Consider the following 21,555-nt stretch of genomic DNA (forward strand, 5'->3'; position numbering starts at 1 on the left):
GGGTCATCAGGAGATGATTCAGCTATTTCTGATTGACTCTCCTGCGTATCCGGTGGTGCTGGGCATGCCCTGGTTGAGTACCCATAACCCATCTATTTCGTGGCAGGAGAGGGCTCTGATGGAGTGGTCTGCCCAGTGTGTGGGTAGATGTTTAGGCGTTTCCGTAGGGGCTACCTCGGTGGAGAGTCCAAACCAGGTGCCCGCATTGCACGTTCCCCCTGAGTATGGGGATTTGGCTATTGCGTTTAGTAAGTCGAGGGCGACGCAGTTGCCGCCCCATAGGCAGGGAGATTGTGCGATAGACCTCCAGGCAGGAGCTGCGCTCCCACGGAGCCATGTGTATCCTCTGTCTCAAGAGGAGAAAAAGGCTATGGAGACCTACATAGACGAATCTCTGAGACAAGGATACATACGGCCTTCCACTTCCCCTGCGTCCTCGAGTTTCTTTTTTGTGAAGAAGAAGGATGGTGGTTTGCGCCCGTGCATCGATTACCGTGGTCTCAATCAGATTACGGTGAAGTACAGTTATCCACTCTCGCTGATTGCGACCATGACTGAGTCATTGCACGGGGCGCGCTTCTTCACTAAATTAGATCTCAGGAGCGCGTACAACTTGGTGCGCATCAGGGAGGGCGATGAATGGAAGACAGCCTTTAGTACCACCTCGGGCCATTACGAGTATCTGGTCATGCCATACGGGTTGATGAACGCTCCGTCAGTTTTCCAATCATTCGTGGATGAGATCTTCAGGGACATGCAGGGGCAGGGGGTGGTTGTGTACATAGATGACATTCTCGTGTACTCGCCTACCCGTGTCGAGCATGTGGCCCTGGTGCGCCGAGTGTTGCGGAGGCTGGTGGAGCACGACCTGTATGTTAAGGCAGAGAAGTGTCTGTTTTTCCAGGAGTCGGTCTCCTTTTTGGGGTATCAGTTGTCTGCGTCAGGGGTGAAGATGGAGGTAGACCGGGTGTCGGCCGTGCGTAATTGGCAAACACCAACCACTGTGAAGGAGGTGCAGCAGTTTTTGGGGTTTGCAAATTACTACAGGAGGTTTATCCGGGGTTTTGGACAGGTGGCAGCTCCCATCACGTCTCTTTTGAAGGGGGGTCCGGTGCGTCTGCAGTGGTCGGCCGAGGCGGACAGGGCGTTTGGGAGGCTGAAGGACCTGTTTACCTCGGCCCCGGTGCTGGCGCATCCGGATCCCTCTTTGCCGTTCCAGGTAGAGGTGGACGCGTCAGAGGCCGGTCTAGGAGCCGTGCTTTCACAACGGTCTGGCGCGCCACCTAAACTCCGCCCCTGTGCTTTTTATTCTAAGAAGCTCAGTCCGGCGGAGCGGAACTATGACGTAGGGGACAGGGAGCTGTTAGCCGTGGTACAGGCCCTAAAGGTGTGGAGGCACTGGCTTGAGGGGGCTCAACACCCTTTCCTCATTTTGACGGACCACCGTAACCTGGAGTACATCCGGGCAGCGAGGAGGCTGAACCCTCGCCAGGCACGATGGAATATGTTCTTGACCAGGTTTACATTTAAGATCACGTACATCCCTGGGTCACAGAACGGTAAGGCAGATGCGCTGTCTCGGCGGTATGACACGGAGGAGAGGTCCGTGGAGCCCACTCCCATACTGCCGGAGTCGTGTCTGGTGGCACCGGTAGTGTGGGAGGTCGATGCTGAGCTCGAGCGGGCGTTACGCACCGACCCTAGTCCACCGCAATGCCCTGAGGGTCGGAAGTACGTTCCGCTCGAGGTTTGGGATCGATTGATCTATTGGGCTCACACGTCACCCTCCTCTGGACATCCTGGTATCGGCCGGACAGTGCACTGTCTTAGTGCCAAGTACTGGTGGCCCACGTTGGCGAAGGATGTGAGGGTTTATGTTTCCTCCTGCTCGGTGTGCGCCCAGTGTAAGGCGCCTAGACATCTGCCTAGGGGTAAGTTACTACCCCTGCCCGTGCCACAACGACCATGGTCTCACCTCTCGGTGGATTTCATTACTGACCTTCCTCCTTCACAGGGGAACACCACTATACTGGTCGTTGTGGACCGGTTTTCTAAGGCCTGTCGTTTGCTCCCCATGCCGGGCCTTCCTACTGCCCTGCAAACCGCCGAAGCACTATTCACCCATGTGTTCCGGCACTACGGGGTACCCGAGGATATTGTGTCTGATCGGGGTCCCCAATTTACCTCCAGGGTCTGGAGAGCCTTTATGGAGCGGTTGGGGGTCTCGGTGAGCCTCACCTCGGGTTACCACCCGGAGAGTAATGGGCAGGTGGAACGCGTGAACCAGGATGTGGGTAGGTTTCTTAGAACATACTGCCAGGACCGGCCGGAGGAGTGGGCAAGGTACGTTCCCTGGGCCGAGATGGCCCAGAATTCCCTACGCCATTCCTCCACTAACCTAACCCCTTTTCAATGTGTGCTAGGTTACCAGCCGGTTCTGGCACCTTGGCAGCAGAGCCAGATCGAGGCTCCTGCGGTGGATGAGTGGGCGCGGCGCTCGGAGGAGACATGGAACGCTGCACACGTCCACCTGCAGCGGGCCCTCCGACATCATAAGGCGAGCGCCGATCTCCACCGCAGTGAGGGACCGGTGTACGCACCTGGTGATCGAGTCTGGCTCTCTACCAGAAACCTGCCCCTCCGCCTGCCCTGTCGGAAACTGGGTCGGCGGTTTGTAGGGCCATTTAAAGTCCTGGGAAGGTTGAACGAGGTGTGTTACAAATTACAACTGCCTGTTGAATATAAAAGTATTAACCCCTCGTTCCATGTGTCCCTTCTCAGGCCGGTGGTAGCTGGCCCACTCCAAGAAAGTGAGATCAGGGAGACTCCTCCGCCCCCATTGGACATCGAGGGGGCACCGGCGTACACTGTGAGGTCCATCTTGGATTCGAGACGTCGGATGGGGGGTCTCCAGTATCTAGTGGAGTGGGAGGGGTACGGTCCGGAGGAGCGGTGCTGGGTGCCGAGGAGAGACATCTTGGACCCGTCTCTCCTGACGGAATTCCATCGTGGGCACCCGACGCACCCTGCTCCGCGTCCTCCGGGTCGTCCCCGAGGCCGGAGTCGGCGCACGTCTGGAGCCGCGCGTCAAGGGGGGGGTACTGTCACGGTTTCGGCCGAGGCTGCCTCTCTCCCTTGTTCGGGCAGGCTTCGGCGTTCGTTGTCTCCGGAATACTAGCTGCCACCGTTGTATGTTTCATGTTCGTTTGCTTTTGTCTGTTTGTTGTCACACCTGTTCTTGTTTAAGCCTAATTAGTGTTCTATAAGTTTCTCGTTGTGTTTGTCTAGTGTTGTGTGTTATTGATTTTTGTCAGTCGTGTATAGGGCGTGTTTCCTGTATTTCGCTCGGTTGAGCTTCCCTCCACTGTTGGAGTATTTACGCACCTGTTTGTGCGCTTTTGTTTTGTTCGCCTTCGTGCGTATTTCGCCTTCGGGCAAGAGTGGACCTATTGCCGTGTTTGGCGATCTCTAAAGTCTGTTGGATTATCCGTCTGTGTCCTGCGTTTGATTCCACCACTGCACCCACCTACAGCACGCGTTGACACCCGTCCTCCTATAGAGCCTCCCACCAGCCTCCTCTGCCATACTAGTACCCCAACACAAGACATATACATAGAAAGCAAAGGTGAATCTACATGTATCACAAGGTATATTCTGTAGTCGAGAGAGAAAGAGAGAACAAGAGAAAGAGAGAAAGAGAGAAAGAGAGAAAGAGAGAGTTTGTCCATTCTCATGGGAAGGCTGTTGGTTGACATGCTAACTCCGAGCAGACTCCTGCTGGCCTCTCAGGGGTTTATCTCCTAGCTGCTCTCTCCAGTCTAGTGGGCTGTGTAGGCTGAGAGAGAGGCTGAGAGGGGTGCAGAGCAGAGGCCCTGGGTGCTGACTAGAGAGCTGAACACTTCCAGGCGCAGGGCTACAGGGCTACACAGAGGCAAACTGAGACATATTTTGGCAGGGGCTTCAAAAGATACCTGTTTGCCAACAGTGCACAAGCACTGTACGTTACAGTTACTATGTCCTGGCTGTGTCCATTAGGTCAACTGTACTGGGTCAGGCGCAAGCTCTATTTGGATTTTGCATCCAAATAGTTGCATCCAGCAGACTTTTGAATAAAGTATAATTTTTCACAGGTAGGATAAAAGGATAAAGTTGTCACTCACAGTATCAACAGAGGCCCACAAGCCCAGTGATTATTTTATTTTTACATAACCAGAAGTCTTTTCCCCCTCTTAATTATCTTCCTAGTGCAGTGAGCCATAATGACCCAAGGGCAGTGAAATACCTTTTGCACGTTTCCTCGCTAAACACCAATGGTTTAATAACACCCTGGGAGAATGTGCCTCTTCTTGGGGTTAAGAAAAAAAAGTTTTGATAAAACAGAGCTTTTCTTCTCAGGACAGGCAGGGGCTTGTCTGACATTGAAGGAAAGGATAGCATGGGCCTTTTAGTCTCTGTTCAGGGGGTTGGGAATCACCAAATAAGGAAGCGGATTTGTAAATCAACAAACCACAGGACGGCAGGGTCAAGCTAGGAGTTAAAAAAGGGTTAGGTTGAAAAAGAATAATACTTTCTTAATAATATACTTTTGACAACAAAATAGAGGCTTCCAGCACATCATTTCTTTAGCCAAAGAAGCCTTGGTAAATAGGGTAACTAACCCGCTTCAGTGCTGCAGAGCAGAGAAGGCTAAAACCAGGGAGTAGGAACCATACATACCAATACATTAACTCCTCTGGACAATAAGGAGGGCATTCAAATGGCTTAACGTTAATGCAAGGGGAAAAGACAATGAGGGGGATTCTAAAGAACACAGATGACGATAAAGCACATTCAAAGGGGGAAAGTGTCATACAGTCAACTTAGCATTTCAATGAATCTCCAATAAGTGCAGGCCAAGAGACAGGCAGCCGGGAGAGAAAGCCTACCAGCAAAATATGAAGAATGTGTTCCAAATGGCACCCTATTTCCTATGTAGTGTACTACAGGCCTCAGGTCAAAAGTAGTCCACTATAGGGAATAGGGTGCCATTTGGGACACAGAGGAATAGTTTCCCTCGCTGAGGCCTCCGGCCAGTGGGTGACCTCATCATGAACTCAATTGGCTCTCTGACTGACACATAGTTCCATAAAAGAGGTATGAGGAAGAATCCATCTAGACTAAAACTTATTCACTCAAGCTGAATCCCCCACTAAACAGTTACTGGCATCAGGTATATTAGACTTCACATTGGACTGTTTGTGTCTGGAAGGACAATTAGAGGCCATTCCCATTGGGCACACCACGTCATTTTAACATGGAAATTTGGGTAATATTTGGTTGAGACGTTGATCAATGAGATTTCAACCTTTATTCACCCACTCAAAAAAAGTTGAATTCCCAATGGGTGATCACTAAGCTTTCAACCATCTAAAAACACAATCAAATTCCAATGGAAAAACAATGTAAAATGTTTGATTTAGTTGTTATCTAAATGTGTTATCACTGCGCTTTCAACCATTTAAAAGCACAACAAAGTTCAAATGGGAATAGAATTACAGATATTTTGTATTTATACAAAAATTGAATGCAGGGGTGTAAAACTCATTCCATGGAGGGCCTAGTGTCTGCTGGTTTTAGTTTTTCCCTTTGAATTAAGACCTAGACAACCAGGTGAGGGGAGTTCCTTACTAATTAGTGACCTTAATTCATCAATCAAGTACAAGGAAGAAGCGAAAACCCGCAGACGCTCGGCCCTCCATGGAATGAGTTTGACACATGATTGAATGTGTTATCACATCTAATAGCACAACCAAATGACCTGGATTGCAGTTTAGATTACATTAAAAGTACATAATGCAAGTGATCAATGCTGTTGAAGATTCTTCACAGATTATTACAGCAATTGTGATAATCTCCACAGACCAGCGACCTTTGCATGCTATCTTGAACATGCACGCTTTCTATGATTACATAAGACATTAGTTACAGTAGGCTAACCCCAAAATGTGGCCATGGAATGTTGAATAAATACTGTTCATTAGTTTTTAAGATGGCCTTAACTTTAGGCTATGTACTGTATTACAAAAATATTATTGAATTGTGTTTGGTTGACAACGCAAGCAAATATCAACATTTAAAGGATATCTAATTATTGGATAGTTCCATCTGAGCCACTGGCTTAAACCTATTCTTTAACTTTTATTTTTTGTTTAGTTGGACACGTGAATCCAACATATAATTTGTTAACTTGTCGACAAGTTAATAGGCTATTTACTGTATTGAAAAACTGATATTGAGTTGTGTTTGGTTGTCAACAAATTCCAGTTTGTCTACAAATTAATAATTTATATGTTAGATTTAGGTCTCCATTTTTACCAAGAATCAAAGTTAAAGAATTGAACTAAATAAAATCAAACTTTATTTAACGTGCATTTAAAGTTTGATTTGATTTGATTTGATTATGTCCTATTCATTAACTTTGATTTTTGGTTAAGACAGAGAAATGAATCAAACATATACATTATTAAGTAGACAAGCTGGAATTAAAGCCAGACTAAGTATAACCAAATATAATTCTATATCCAGTTTGTCTACAAATTAATAATTGATATGTTGGATTCATGTCTCCAGCTCAACCAAAAATCAAAGTTAAAAAATAGGACTAAATCTAAATCAAATGTTTTATGCACATTAAATAAAGTCTGATTTGATTTAGTCCTATTCTTTAACTTTGATTTTTAATTGCGATGGAGACGTGAATCCAATATATTAATGATTAACTTGAAGATTACATTTGAAATCAACCAAAGCTTGAAATTCTAGGCCTATATGTATTATCTATTTTTAGTTGAACCCTGGGTTGAATTGAAACCCAACAGCTGTTGATGACTTTGCAAATGCTATATAGGCCTAAACAGTATCATTGATGATATATGACTTATAAAGTATGGTTACATTTCATTTGCTCTGTTAAACCTACCCTTTAGAACGACTTTAATAGAAACAGTGAATATATTTACTTATTAAGAGGTCTCTCAATAATCATTCTCACAATAGCACATCGGTAGTAGTCAGTGACAAATATAAAAGCTATGCAGGGCTTGGTTGACCTCGTCGGATGTGGCAGGGCTTGAAAACTATTACAGACTACAAAGGGAAGCACAGCCGCGAGCTTCCCAGTGACACAAGCCTACCAGACGAGCTAAACCACTTCTATGCTCGCTTCGAGGCAAGCAACACTGAAGCATGCATGAGAGCACCAGCTGTTCCGGATGACTATGTGATCACGCTCTCCGTAGCCGATGTGAGTAAGACTTTTAAGCAGGTCAACATTCACAAGGCCGCAGGGCCAGACGGATTACCAGGACATGTACTCCGAGCATGTGCTGACCAACTGGCAAGTGTCTTCACTGACATTTTCAACATGTCCCTGACTGAGTCTGTAATACCAACATGTTTCAAGCAGACCACCATAGTCCCCGTGCCCAAGGAAACTAAGATAACCTGCCTAAATGACTACCGACCCATAGCACTGACGTCTGTAGCCATGAAGTGCTTTGAAAGGCTGGTCATGGCTCACATCAACACCATTATCCCAGAAACCCTAGACCCACACCAATTTGCATACCGCCCCAACAGATCCACATATGATGCAATCTCTATTGCACTCCACACTGCCCTTTCCCACCTGGACAAGAGGAACACCTACGTGAGAATGCTATTCATTGACTACAGCTCAGCATTCAACACCATAGTGCCCTCAAAGCTCATCACTAAGCTAAGGATCCTGGGACTAAACACCTCCCTCTGCAACTGGATCCAGGTGGTAAGGGTAGGTAACAACACATCTGCCACACTGATCCTCAACACGGGGGCCCCTCAGGGGTGCGTGCTCAGTCCCCTCCTGTACTCCCTGTTCACCCATGACTGCATGGCCAGGCACGACTCCAACACCATCATTAAGTTTGCCGACGACACAACAGTGGTAGGCCTGATCACCGACAACGATGAGACAGCCTATAGGGAGGAGGTCAGAGACCTGGCCGTGTGGTGCCAGGATAACAACCTCTCCCTCAACGTGACCAAGACAAAGGAGATGATTGTGGACTACAGGAAAAAAAAGAGGACTAAGCATGCCCCCATTCTCATCGACGGGGCTGTAGTGGAGCAGGTTGAGAGCTTCAAGTTCCTTGGTGTCCACATCACCAACGAACTATCATGGTCCAAACACACCAAGACAGTCGTGAAGAGGGCACGACAAAGCCTATTACCCCTCAGGAGACTGAAAAGATTCGGCATGGGTCCTCAGATCCTCAAAAAATTCTACAGCTGCACCATCGAGAGCATCCTGACTGGTTGGATCACCACCTGGTATGGCAACTGCTTGGCCTCCGACCACAAGGCACTACAGAGGGTAGTGCGTACGGCCCAGTACATCACTGGGGCCAAGCTTCCTGCCATCCAGGACCTCTATACCAGGCGGTGTCAGAGGAAGGCCCTCAAAATTGTCAAAGACTCCAGCCACCCTAGTCATAGACTGTTCTCTCTGCTACCGCACGGCAAGCGGTACCGGAGTGCCAAGTCTAGGTCCAAAAGACTTCTCAACAGCTTCTACCCCCAAGCCATAAGACTCCTGAACAGCTAATCATGGCTACCCGGACTATTTGCACTGCCCCCCCCCCCCCACCCCATCTTTTTACGCTGCTGCTACTCTGTTAATTATTTATGCATAGTCACTTTAACTCTACCCACATGTACATATTACTTCAACTACCTCAACTAGCCGGTGCCCCCGCACATTGACTCTGCACCGGTACCCCCCTGTATACAGTGGGGGAAAAAGTATTTAGTCAGCCACCAATTGTGCAAGTTCTCCCACTTAAAAAGATGAGAGAGGCCTGTAATTGTCCGTAGAGCTCCGAGACAGGATTGTGTCGAGGCACAGATATAGGGAAGGGTACCAAAACATTTCTGCAGCATAGAAGGTCCCCAAGAACACACTGGCCTCCATCATTCTTAAATGGAAGAAGTTTGGAACCACCAAGACTTCCTAGAGCAGTGTTGTGATGCAAAGATTCTAGCTAAATGTATAACGCATAGAATTAAAAAGGTATTGTCGGATATTACTCATTCTAATCAGACAGGTTTTTTACATGGAAGATACATTGGAGATAATATAAGGCAAGTATTGGAAACAATAGAACATTATGGAAAATCTGAGAAAACAGGCCTGCTATTCATAGCAGACTTCGAAAAGGCATTTGATAAAGTATGACTGGGGTTTATATATAAATGCCTGGAGCATTTCAATTTAGGTGAATCTCTTATAAAATGGGTCAAAATCATGTATAGTAACCCTAGGTGTAAAATAGTAAATAATGGCTATTTCTCCGAAAGTTTTAAACTGTCAAGAGGAGTGAAACAAGATTGTCCACTATCGGCATATCTACAGTGGGGGAAAAAAGTATTTAGTCAGCCACCAATTGTGCAAGTTCTCCCACTTAAAAAGATGAGAGGCCTGTTATTTTCATCATAAGTACACGTCAACTATGACAGACAAAATGAGAAAAAGAAATCCAGAAAATCACATTGTAGGATTTTTAATGAATTTATTTGCAAATTATGGTGGAAAATAAGTATTTGGTCAATAACAAAAGTTTCTCAATACTTTGTTATATACCCTTTGTTGGCAATGACACAGGTCAAACGTTTTCTGTAAGTCTTCACAAGGTTTTCACACACTGTTGCTGGTATTTTGGCCCATTCCTCCATGCAGATCTCCTCTAGAGCAGTGATGTTTTGGGGCTGTCGCTGGGCATCATGGACTTTCAACTCCCTCCAAAGATTTTCTATGGGGTTGAGATCTGGAGACTGGCTAGGCCACTCCAGGACCTTGAAATGCTTCTTACGAAGCCACTCCTTCGTTGCCCGGGCGGTGTGTTTGGGATCATTGTCATGCTGAAAGACCCAGCCACGTTTCATCTTCAATGCCCTTGCTGATGGAAGGAGGTTTTCACTCAAAATCTCACGATACATGGCCCCATTCATTCTTTCCTTTACACGGATCAGTCGTCCTGGTCCCTTTGCAGAAAAACAGCCCCAAAGCATGATGTTTCCACCCCCATGCTTCACAGTACGTATGGTGTTCTTTGGATGCAACTCAGCATTCTTTGTCCTCCAAACACGACGAGTTGTTTTTACCAAAAAGTTATATTTTGGTTTCATCTGACCATATGACATTCTCCCAATCCTCTTCTGGATCATCCAAATGCACTCTAGCAAACTTCACACGGGCCTGGTCATGTAAGCAGGGGGACACGTCTGGCACTGCAGGATTTGAGTCCCTGGCGGCGTAGTGTGTTACTGATGGTAGGCTTTGTTACTTTGGTCCCAGCTCTCTGCAGGTCATTCACTAGGTCCCCCCGTGTGGTTCTGGGATTTTTGCTCACCGTTCTTGTGATCATTTTGACCCCACGGGGTGAGATCTTGCATGGAGCCCCAGATCGAGGGAGATTATCAGTGGTCTTGTATGTCTTCCATTTCCTAATAATTGCTCCCACAGTTGATTTCTTCAAACCAAGCTGCTTACCTATTGCATATTCAGTCTTCCCAGCCTGGTGCAGGTCTACAATTTTGTTTCTGGTGTCCTTTGACAGCTCTTTGGTCTTGGCCATAGTGGAGTTTGGAGTGTGACTGTTTGAGGTTCTGGACAGGTGTCTTTTATACTGATAACAAGTTCAAACAGGTGCCATTAATACAGGTAACGAGTGGAGGACAGAGGAGCCTCTTAAAGAAGAAGTTACAGGTCTGTGAGAGCCAGAAATCTTGCTTGTTTGTAGGTGACCAAATACTTATTTTCCACCATCATTTGCAAATAAATTCATTAAAAATCCTACAATGTGATTTTCTGGAAAAAAAATGTCTCAATTTGTCTGTCATAGTTGACGTGTACCTATGATGAAAATTACAGGCCTCTCTCATCTTTTTAAGTGGGAGAACTTGCACAATTGGTGGCTGACTAAATACTTTTTTCCCCCACTGTATATAGCCTCCCTACTGTTATTTTATTTTACTTCTGCTCTTTTTTTTCCTCAACACTTTTTTGTTGTTGTTTTATTTTACTTTTTTATTTAAAATAAATGCACTGTTGGTTAAGGGCTGTAAGTAAGCATTTCACTGTAATGTCTGCACCTGTTGTATTCGGCGCATGTGGCCAATAAAATTTGATTTGATTTGATTGGTTAAAACCCTGGATGGGAGACCAAATTAATAGCTATAGATCAACTCTCCCGTAGGAGGTGATGCCCAGCCTTGTTTATTTTGATATAGTGATTATAACGTTGAAGATCTGACGTTTCAAAGGTACAAATTCAACATATTTCATATAAGGTTTGTCTATGTTGAAATTGGCTACAATGATGACATAATCCTGTGGTTGAAATTTCACCCTTAAAACAACTGTTGATTACTTTTTTCAAATCCAATGTATTTTCCACATAAATTCCACATTACAATACACTGACAAATTACGTTGAAACAATGTTGATTCAACCAGTTTGTACCCAGTGGGTTGACACCATGGACATTTTTATTTTAGGTTTATTGTAGCCCTAGTCCTACACTTAAAACTTAGCTCTTGGGTCAGCCTAGGTTTAGCATAACTCCACAAGGGATGAAGAGAGCAAGCTTTTTGGCCACAATGTCACAGCAACATACTAGTTTTGGATGATGTGTGTTCTAAAAAAAGAGGCTAGCAAAGATCTAGGGGAGAGAGAATAGGGAGGAAGGAAGAAGGGGAAACAGGGTTTCTCAGGGTCTCCTGTTGCATCAGGCAAGGTGGCACTAGGTGAGGAGTAGGCCATGCTGCTCCTGCTCATGTCAGCACATGCTCAGTCCTGCTGTACCAGCTGAGGTGCAGCTCTGTTTGGAGTCTGCCCCTCCGCCTGACACGGACGCGACGCACATGAAAGCGAAGCACACGCTCCCCACAACAACCACAGAAATATAAGAGATTTGTTTGTAGAGCTAAGTGACAAAACAAAGCATTTTCTGCTTTTTTAACTGTGAGTGCCAAATACTCTGCTCACTAACACTATTTTCATGCTCTCCGACGAATGAGTAAGAATTGTGGGAGTGAATGAATGCATTGTAGAATTAGATGCTTGAGGCTTCATAATCAACTTCAAACAAGATGAAGAGCACAATTTTGCATGAGAACCCTGAATGGAAATGTAGGGGCATTGGTCAGGGAGGTGACCAAGAACCCGATGGTCACTCTGACAGAGCTCTAGAGTTCCTCTGTGGAGATGGGAGAACCTTCCAGATGGACAACCATCTCTGCAGCACACCACCAATCAGACCTTTATGGTGAGTGGCCAGACAGAAGCCATTCCTCAGTAAAAGGCACATGACAGCCCGCTTGGAGTTTGTCAAAAGGCACCTAAAGACTCTCAGACCATGAGAAACCAAATTCTCTGGTCTGATGAAACCAAGATTGAAGTCTTTGGCCTGAATGCCAAGCGCCACATCTGGAGGAAACCTGGCACCATCCCTACGGTGAAGCATGGTGGTGGCAGCATCATGCTGTGGGGATGTTTTTCAGCGGCAGGGACTGGGAGACAAGTCAGGACCGAGGGAAAGATGAACGGAGCAAAGTATAGAGAGATGCTTGATGAAAACCTGCTCCAGAGCGCTCAGGACCTCAGACTGGGGCGAAGGTTCACCTTCCAACAGGACAACGACCCTAAGCACACAGCCAAGACAACACAGGAATGGCTTCGGTACAAGTCTCTGAATGTCCTTGAGTGGCCCTGCCAGAGCCCGGACTTGATGCTGTAATCGCTGCAAAAGGTGCTTCAACAAAGTACTGAGTAAAGGGTCTGAATACTTATGTAAATGTCATATTTCAGTTTATTTTTTATTTTTATAAATTAGCAAAAATGTGTCAAAACCTGTTTGTGTGTGTATGTGTGTGTGTGTGTGTGTGTGTGTGTGTGTGTGTGTGTGTGTGTGTGTGTGTGTGTGTGTGTGTGTGCCTAAATATGTTTGAGGAGGCTGGGGCAAGCCAGACACTTCAGGATAGCATTGTCCTCAGAGACAAGATGGCCTCCTTTGCCTCCTGGGGGAGAACTAAGTCAACAATCGAATGTTTGTCAGGCCAAGTCTTCACCCAATTAGCTCAAATTCATGGGGCCCAACTTTCTAAACTGCTGTTTGCACTGCAGTGCACCAGGGATCCTGGGTGGAGGCCTTATTGTGTGAATCTTGACTGCTGTGCAGTGAACAATAGGTAGCTAGACAATACAAATTGTAATCAGTCTCGGGTGTCTCTATTTTTGATTGAATATAGAAAATTGGGTCGGCAGGCAAAAAGATAAAACACTGTAAAGTTGCTATTCACTCACAGGAATATTGTATGTGGTCATTTTGGCTTTGGATCCCTGCATCTAAATCTCAACACACAGACAGATCTGGGGTAACATTTACATTTACATTTTAGTCATTTAGCAGACGCTCTTATCCAGAGCGACTTACAGTTAGTGAGTGCATAAATTTTTCATACTGGCCCCCCGTGGGATTCGAACCCACAACCCTGGCGTTGCAAGCGCCATGCTCTACCAACTGAGCTACAGGAGGGCCTGTAACAAAGCAGCAGCACACAGAAACAGACTAAATTGCTAACTTAATATACCACAAAGCATGGCCTGACACCCTAGACTGGTATGTAGCACTAGCTATATAAAGATGTTGCATTAAGAGTTAGAAGGGGATAGTTTTACAGGATTAAAAAATAAAAAGTTTATGACAATGGGCACACAGGCACAAAAATCCAGGGCACCCTCCCCCATGAAGCTCACACAACCCCCAATGAAGTCAGGGGACACTTGTGGCTGTGATATTCTATACTTGGAGGGAGGGAGGGAGGGAGGGAGGGAGGGAGGGAGGGAGAGAGGGCTCACAGAGCCAAAATAATCAGCAGTGTTCACTGTTCTGATGTCAGACAACCAGAAAACAAAGTGGCCTCAACTCCAAACTGCTTGTATGATCATGAGAAGGACAGGGAGTCAGGATCATAGAGATATACCATGTTCTATGTCTATGGTCAGGACAGGCAAAGAACAAGATTAAAAACCATGGCTCTTAGTCGACTACCCTGGACAGATGCTGGTGGCTTCATCAGTGTGTAACCAATAAAATCCTTTCACTTAAATTATCCCCTACATAAGGTATTGGTGGTTAATGGCAGGATGAGAGCAGTTGATTGAGTTGAGTACATCTCGGACAAAAAATGTAATGATATGCCTGATGGAAACTTTCCAAATGTTGACAAAACAAAATAAGCTATACTAGGTGGGATCTTTTTGTGTCTGTAAAATTAATTATGCGAGAAATGTCAGTGGAAACTCTTTTACACGCAAATATTTATATAATAACCATCATAACGAAGTACATTTGTAGTCACACGATGACATGTTGTGTGACCCTTCCACTATGACTCGTCGGGAAACCAATGCTGTTTTTTAGGCTGCAGATGAAATAGGTTATGATGAACTTCACAGGGTTGTGAAAGTGAAAGATGATGAGATTGATGCTCCTTTCCAAAAAATATCGACGGTCTTATTCTGGTGACATGATCATTGATGCTTGGTTCCCGTTTGACAAATAAAAATAATCTTGCTCTTTTATCTATAATAATCTCATCATGCATGTAGGCTATACCCGCACTGCATCTGCGAGCTGTTGGCTAGAGAGCACGTGCCAATACCAGAGTGGGCACACTCGCTTTATAACGCAATTTTTTTTGTTGAGAAAACCATCAGTAGAGTTGAAAATTAGATAGAAACCTATTTAACTTGTCTTTTTTATTTGGCACATGGGAATTTAACCGCAAAAGGTATTTTTATGAGCACTATGTCATCACGAACAGCCTTTTATCTGCAACAAGTCAATTTGATGGGAACACATCTCTAGTGGGTAAATGCGCATATTGTTTTTATGCAGATTTTAGAATATTCACATGAAAATCTGTTGCCAATTGGATGGAAACCTAGCTATTGATAGTTTGAGTTGATTGCTAGAACTGACCCTGACATTCCAGATGAGTGAAGGGGGCCCTATACTAACATCAGTACCTGTGCTTAATTGAATCAGAGTCAAGCCTGTCACAGTGCAGACACAAAATGCTAGAAACAGATACTGCTCCTGGTTCCAGATAATTCAATTATGCTGCTATTGTCATCGAGGTAAAACTATGGAAGCTATCTCCCATTACCCACAAGCAGTTGAGTCAACATGTATCAGATTACTGCCAAATGGAGACCCCAAAATAAGTTGATCTTTGATAGTGATTTATGATGCTTGAAAATGCAGCCAAAACAGAAAAAAACATACTTCAGCCAATTGGACATGACAACAACAAGACTTTCCATTATCATCATGTAAGCCACAGGAATTACAGGGGGCTCCTCATCAACATGTTCCATGTTGTATCTTCTGAAAAGGCTTAACTTCTGATCAAATTAAAAACAGAGGAGTGCCAAACAGACAGACAGACTTTTCTGTCAGAGAACAAATAGGTGAGAAACCAGACATGATCTCAGGTATAGTCTAGTAATTATTCTCATAATTTTTGATAAAGTGCCATCTCCTACAATTCACATCACTTGAATGCAGGGCCAGGCTACATCTTATACATTATCCTTATGATCCAAGGACTGTGAAGCTCTGTCTGAAGAGATATACATAGACCATTTTGAATTAATTGAAAACATTATGCCACTAGCACAAGGCCTGTATTAAGTTGAAAAGTATGCTGATTAATATTTATACAAGAACAAGTGGCATGATCAAAGTATATTGACACACTGAAGATATGTTATAGACACCAGTATTTCCCCCAAGAAAAAAAGCTGTTACAGTTGGTTTTATTGCACAGTAACTAATAAGCAACCAATTATTGATGCTGACCAGTTTCCTTTCACTACCATTCCATCATTGTTTTATGTAGCCTAGGCTACCTTTGTTTTCTGCAGCTACCATGTATAACTTAATAAACGTAATAATCAGTACCTTCTGGGTACCAAATGAGTTAAAGTAGCTACCATTGCATAATTTTGCAAATAATGGTATTATGGTCAAATGGTCAAGTGAAGTGAGTGTGATTCAGACATAAGTTTGAGAAAGTTTTAAAGCATGTAGACGCCAGAGAGACTTGACTATGAATAGACTGTTTCTATGGACAGAATTAGATCAGCTCCATTCCACTGGAGATTCTAGTTTGTCACATTATTTTTTACAGCATCTTTATGAAAAGTATAATTAGTGTGTGGGGAATTATATATGTTCAACTATCCTATATGTAACAACACTTGAACCGAAACATGAAACAAATAGCCAATACGTTTCTTATTTTGTAATAACGTTTTGAAAAGACGTAACTACGTTTATTTTCTTTGGGAAATGAATAAGGTTGCTGTGAGTGCACCGGTGTGAGCACTAGAGCAGATGATCTACAAAAACTTGTATTCGAAAAAATAAATTAAAAGTTCAAAATAAAAGTATGCAAAAAATTACTTACATTCATCAGATGACAGGTAAATATCAACGAGACGATAAGTCCAGTGACCTTTTCGATCCGCGTGCCCATTTTCCAGCAACCCAGCACAGGCTGCAAATGCTTGGGAAAGGAAAATCAAAGTCCTTCACTTCTGGCCACTGAAGTAATGTAAGGGTGCACCTCTACACTTTCTACGTCCCACACGCGGTGGGACTTCATCAACAGAAAATTATCCCTTTGTGCGTTTTGTTATGGAAACAGAACACAAATATTTATCAAAAGTGCCGTGAAAGAGATAGATCGGTTTGCGTCACTTCGGACACACTATCCTTTGCACTCAGAAACTTAGACTTGTAATTCCAGCGCAAGTCAGTGAGTCACTGGGAAGTCTGATGCTATTGAGACACACGAGCCACTGCCCTGCGTAAAAGGCGGAATGGAATTCAGGGAGTGCTGCTGATAGGCGGTCTTAATCACTCCGTGAGGAGATGGCACCTAGAACATATTTTGCTTTACAGTTTTAAAACAACCACATTGGTTTAAAATGTGTTTTAGGCTACACGGTTAAATTAACAAATTGAATTGGATCATACATTGGATTTAATGTAAAGATGAATAATTATGCATAATCACGTTAAATTACTCACCAATTCAAAACCCACTCGGATGCAAATGTTAGACTTTTTCTAATCACTTGACTGGTCACAGAACGATGCCCTCGAGGCATGTATTTTAGATCTACTCTCATGCCCGCCAAAGACGTGTGGCGCGCTTTTGTCATGCATCACCACCATCCAAACCAAAAGTGGTTTGGGGGAAGAGCTATGTTTTGATACTACACGATGCGGATCACTTTACCTTTGATGCATTAACTATTCCAGTTGACATTACTGTAGCCTGTAGGTCTAGGTGGAAAGTTTGCACCAGTGGCTTAGGCCTACCTTGATGCAGGTGAAGTCTGCACATCAGCGCCCTCTGTTGATCTCGAATCAGTTGCCCTTGAATCAGTTGCCCTTGTTGCCCATCATGAAGGCTTGATGACGTTTCTCCACTGCATATCAGATAATTAATATATGTGATTAACAGTACATTACAAACATACTATTCTTCATGAAATCAATACACAAAACTATCATGAAGCATGCACTTTTCTAAAATGATAATAGTGTAAGCCTAGAGTAACAATTTAACAATAACTGAAAAAAGTGTGTTACTGGACACCATTGCAAACAAAAAGAGACTTTCTCTAACAGTTCGAGCCTACAGATTAACTACTAAGCCTCCTAACCTTTAGGCCTGAAGCAAATAGGCCAGGTCTGGCTATTTCCAATCACATGCTCCATCCTCAGAACACTTACAAAGAGAGCATTTACTTACAGTGGATTTATGTTTGTGTTCATTCACATCCATAATTGGTACCAAGAACTCCTCCATCTCAAGTGTTCATAGAGAGCAGCTGCTGTCAATTAAGAGTTTAACCCTGGCAATTTCAGTTGCAGCTCGTTCCACTATGTTTTCACTCCCTCTCAAAGGCTAGGCTGCAACAACACTGATTAACACAAGATATATGTGTAGTTACATAGGCATGCATGGTACAGTGTAACTACACTATAATTGCACTGTACCTGCATGTAATGCATATGCATGAGCCAGTGTAATGTGGAACCAAAGTTACATTGAATTCAGGTGCCAAAGTTGTAGTAAGCTGCATTGCACGCCACCATTATATGAACACAAAAATACATCTACTGCAAGTTGTGATCTGCTCCAGGGTTAGAGCTGGCTCCTCTGCTCTTCCTTGGCTTTTCACCTGCCCCAGTTCCTATGAGGTTGAAAGCAGTGTGCAGGATGAGAGACTACAGGCTCGTCTGTAGTGCATGCGAGGCACACTGGACCCACTCCAATTTGCCTACCGCTCCAACAGATCCACGAAAGATTCAATTTCCATCGCTATTCACACGGCCCTAACACATCTGGACAAGAGGAACACCTATGTGAGAATGCTGTGAATTCAACACTATTGTTCCCTCCAAGCTCGACACCAAGCTCAGATCCTTGGGCCTGGACACCACCCTCTGCAACTCGATTCTGGACTTCCTGACGGGCAGCTCACAGACTTTGAGGATTGGTAACAACACCTCCTCCACACTGACTCTTAACACAGGGCACCCCCAGGGGTGTGTCCTCAGCCTTCTGCTGTACTCCCTGTTCACCCATGACTGCGTGGCTTTGCACGACACCAACTCCATAATCAGGTTTGCTGACGACACCATGGTTGTAGGCCTGATAACCAACGAAAACTAGTCAGCCTATAGGGAGGAGGTAAGTGAACTGGCATTGTGGTGCCAGGACAACAACCTCTCCCTCATCGTCAGCAAAACAAAGGAGTTGATTGTTGACTTCAGGAAGCAGAGAAGGGAACATAATCCGATCCACATCAACAGGACTGCAGTAGAGAGTCAGCAGTTTTAAGTTCCTCGGCATCCACATCACCAAGGACTTGACATGGACCAAGAACACCATTACTCTTGACAAGAGGGCGCAACAGCGCCTCTACTTCCTAAGGCGGCTGAAGAAATCTGGCATGCCACGCCAGGTCTTCTCCAAATACTGAACCATCGAGAGCGTCCTGACCGGTTGCATCACGGACTGGTATGGGAATTGCTCCGTCCACAACCACAAGGCTCTCCAGCGGGTGCTGAAGACGGCCCAGTACATCACTGTGACCGTGCTCCCACCCATCCAGGACATCTACTCAAAACATTGCCTGAGGAAGTCCTGCAGAGCATCATCAAGGACCCCACACACCCAAGCCCCGAGCTGTTCATTCCCTTACCGTCGGGCAGACGATATTGGAGCATGAAGTCTGATACCAACAGACTCAGAGACAATTTCTATCTACTAGCCATCATACTTCTGAACACTTGAACTGGACTGACCACCTGCACTGACTCTCCGCACCTTAGCACACATGCACTCACTCACGCACACAAACATACACTCATACACACACACACACTTGCTGCTACCAGACTTGTATTTACTATTGCTAATACTGCACAATTTAAACACCCCAATCCCCCCTTCCCCAAAGCAGATGTAAATATACATTGTGTCTTCACGTATTATACTTATGCTAAAATTATTATTCTATTCTACTAAGCCATTTACTTTATGTTAGTGTTCTTATCTTTTATTTCTTATTGTTGTTGCATTGTCAAGAAGGAACCTGCAAGTATGCATTTAGTTGTGCAATGTATACCATGTTAATCCTGTACATACGACTAATAAAACTTGAAGGGACTGTTCCCTGATACTACCAAGGTGTGGTGATCTTTTCTGGCGCTGTTACAGTCGGGAGTTGACGATCCAGCCTACCTACAGAGATGAACTGAACATCGTAGATGTCAAAGTGCCTGTTGAAGAGCTCCTGTGGTCTGACTGACATTTCTCCTGGCTGTAGGCCTACTATCTACAGTGCATTCGGAAAGTATTCAGACCCCTTGACTTTTTCCACATTTTGTTACTTTACGGCCTTATTCTAAAATGTATTAAATAGTTTTTTTCCCCTCATCAAACTACACACAATACCCCATAATGACAACGCAAAAACAGGTTTTTAGAAATGTTTGCAAATGTATAAAAAATTAAAAACTGAAATATCACATTTATATAATTATTCAGACCCTTTACTCAGTACTTTGTTGAAGCACCTTTGGCACCGATTACGGCCTCGAGTCTTCTTGGGTATGACGCTACAAGCTTGGCACACATGTATTTGGGGAGTTTCTCCTATTCTTCTCTGCAGATCCTCTCATGCTCTGTCAGGTTGGATGGGGAGCGTCGCTGCACAGCTATTTTCAGGTCTCTCCAGAGATGTTCAATCGGGTTCAAGTCCGGGCTCCGGCTGGGCCACTCAAGGACATTCAGAGACTTGTCCCAAAGCCACTCCTGCATTGTCTTGGCTGTGTGCTTAGGGTCATTGTCCTGTTGGAAGGTGAACCTTCGCCCCAGTCTGAGGTCCTGAGCACTCTGGAGCAGGTTTTCATCAAGGATCTCTCTGTACTTTGCTCCGTTCATCTTTCCCTCATCCTGATTAGTCTCCCAGTCCCTGCCGCTGAAAATCATCCCCACAGCATGATACTGCCACCACCATGCTTCACCGTAGGGATGGTGCCAGGTTTCCTCAAGACGTGACACTTGACATTCAGGCCAAAGAGTTCAATCTTGGTTTCATCAGACCAGATAATCTTGTTTCTCATGGTCTGACAGTCCTTTAGGTGCCTTTTGGCAACCTCCAAGAGGGCTGTCATGTGCCTTTTGTGAGGAGTGGCTTCCGTCTGGCCGCTCTACCATAAAGGCCTGATTGGTGGTGTGCTGCAGAGATGGTTGTCCTTCAGGAAGGTTATCCCATCTCCACAGAAGAACTCTGGAGCTCTGTCAGATTGACCATCGGGTTCTTGGTCACCTCCCTGACCAAGGCCCTTCTCCCCCGATTGCTCAGTTTGGCCGGGCGTTCAGCTCTTAGGAAGAGTCTTGGTGGTTCAAAACATATTCTATTTAAGAATGATGGAGGCCACTGTGTTCTTGGGGACCTTCAATGCTGCAGACATTTTTTGGTACCCTTCCCCAGATCTGTGCCTCGACACAATCCTGTCTCGGAGCTCTACGGACAATTCCTTCAACCTCATGGCTTGGTTTTTGCTCTGACATGCACTGTCAACTGTGGGACCTTATATAGACAGGTGTGTGCCTTTCCAAATCATGTCCAATCAATTGAATTTACCACAGGTGGACTCCAATCAAGTTGTAGAAACATCTCAAGGATGATCAATGGAAACAGGATGCACCTGAGCTCATTTTCGAGTCTAATAGCAAAGGGTCTGAATACTTCTGAAAATAAGGTATTTCTGTTTGTTTTCTAAATACATTTATATGTATTGAAAAGCGCTATATAAAATAAATATATTATTTTTATTCTCTTGGATTCAAGAAACACAAAGGATTATTTGTGTTGCAGA

At 44.7% G+C, this 21,555-nt stretch overlaps 1 protein-coding gene across 1 annotated transcript in view; it reads right to left on the bottom strand.

Moving 5' to 3' along the window:
- Positions 1-16,624, bottom strand: part of LOC311150167 (basement membrane-specific heparan sulfate proteoglycan core protein-like) — a gene marked incomplete at its 5' end in the record, with an annotated part of 158,638 nt that extends 142,014 nt beyond the window's left edge. Inside the window, one exon of the mRNA XM_084187486.1 lies at positions 16,556-16,624. Within this exon, the coding sequence (XP_084043612.1) occupies positions 16,556-16,624 (69 nt within the window). The remainder of the gene's footprint in view (positions 1-16,555) is intronic.
- Between the last annotated feature and the right edge of the window lie 4,931 nt (positions 16,625-21,555).

Source organism: Coregonus lavaretus (genome assembly GCF_964263955.1).
Source record: "Coregonus lavaretus genome assembly, chromosome: 22".
Classification (NCBI taxonomy): Eukaryota; Metazoa; Chordata; class Actinopteri; order Salmoniformes; family Salmonidae; genus Coregonus; species Coregonus lavaretus.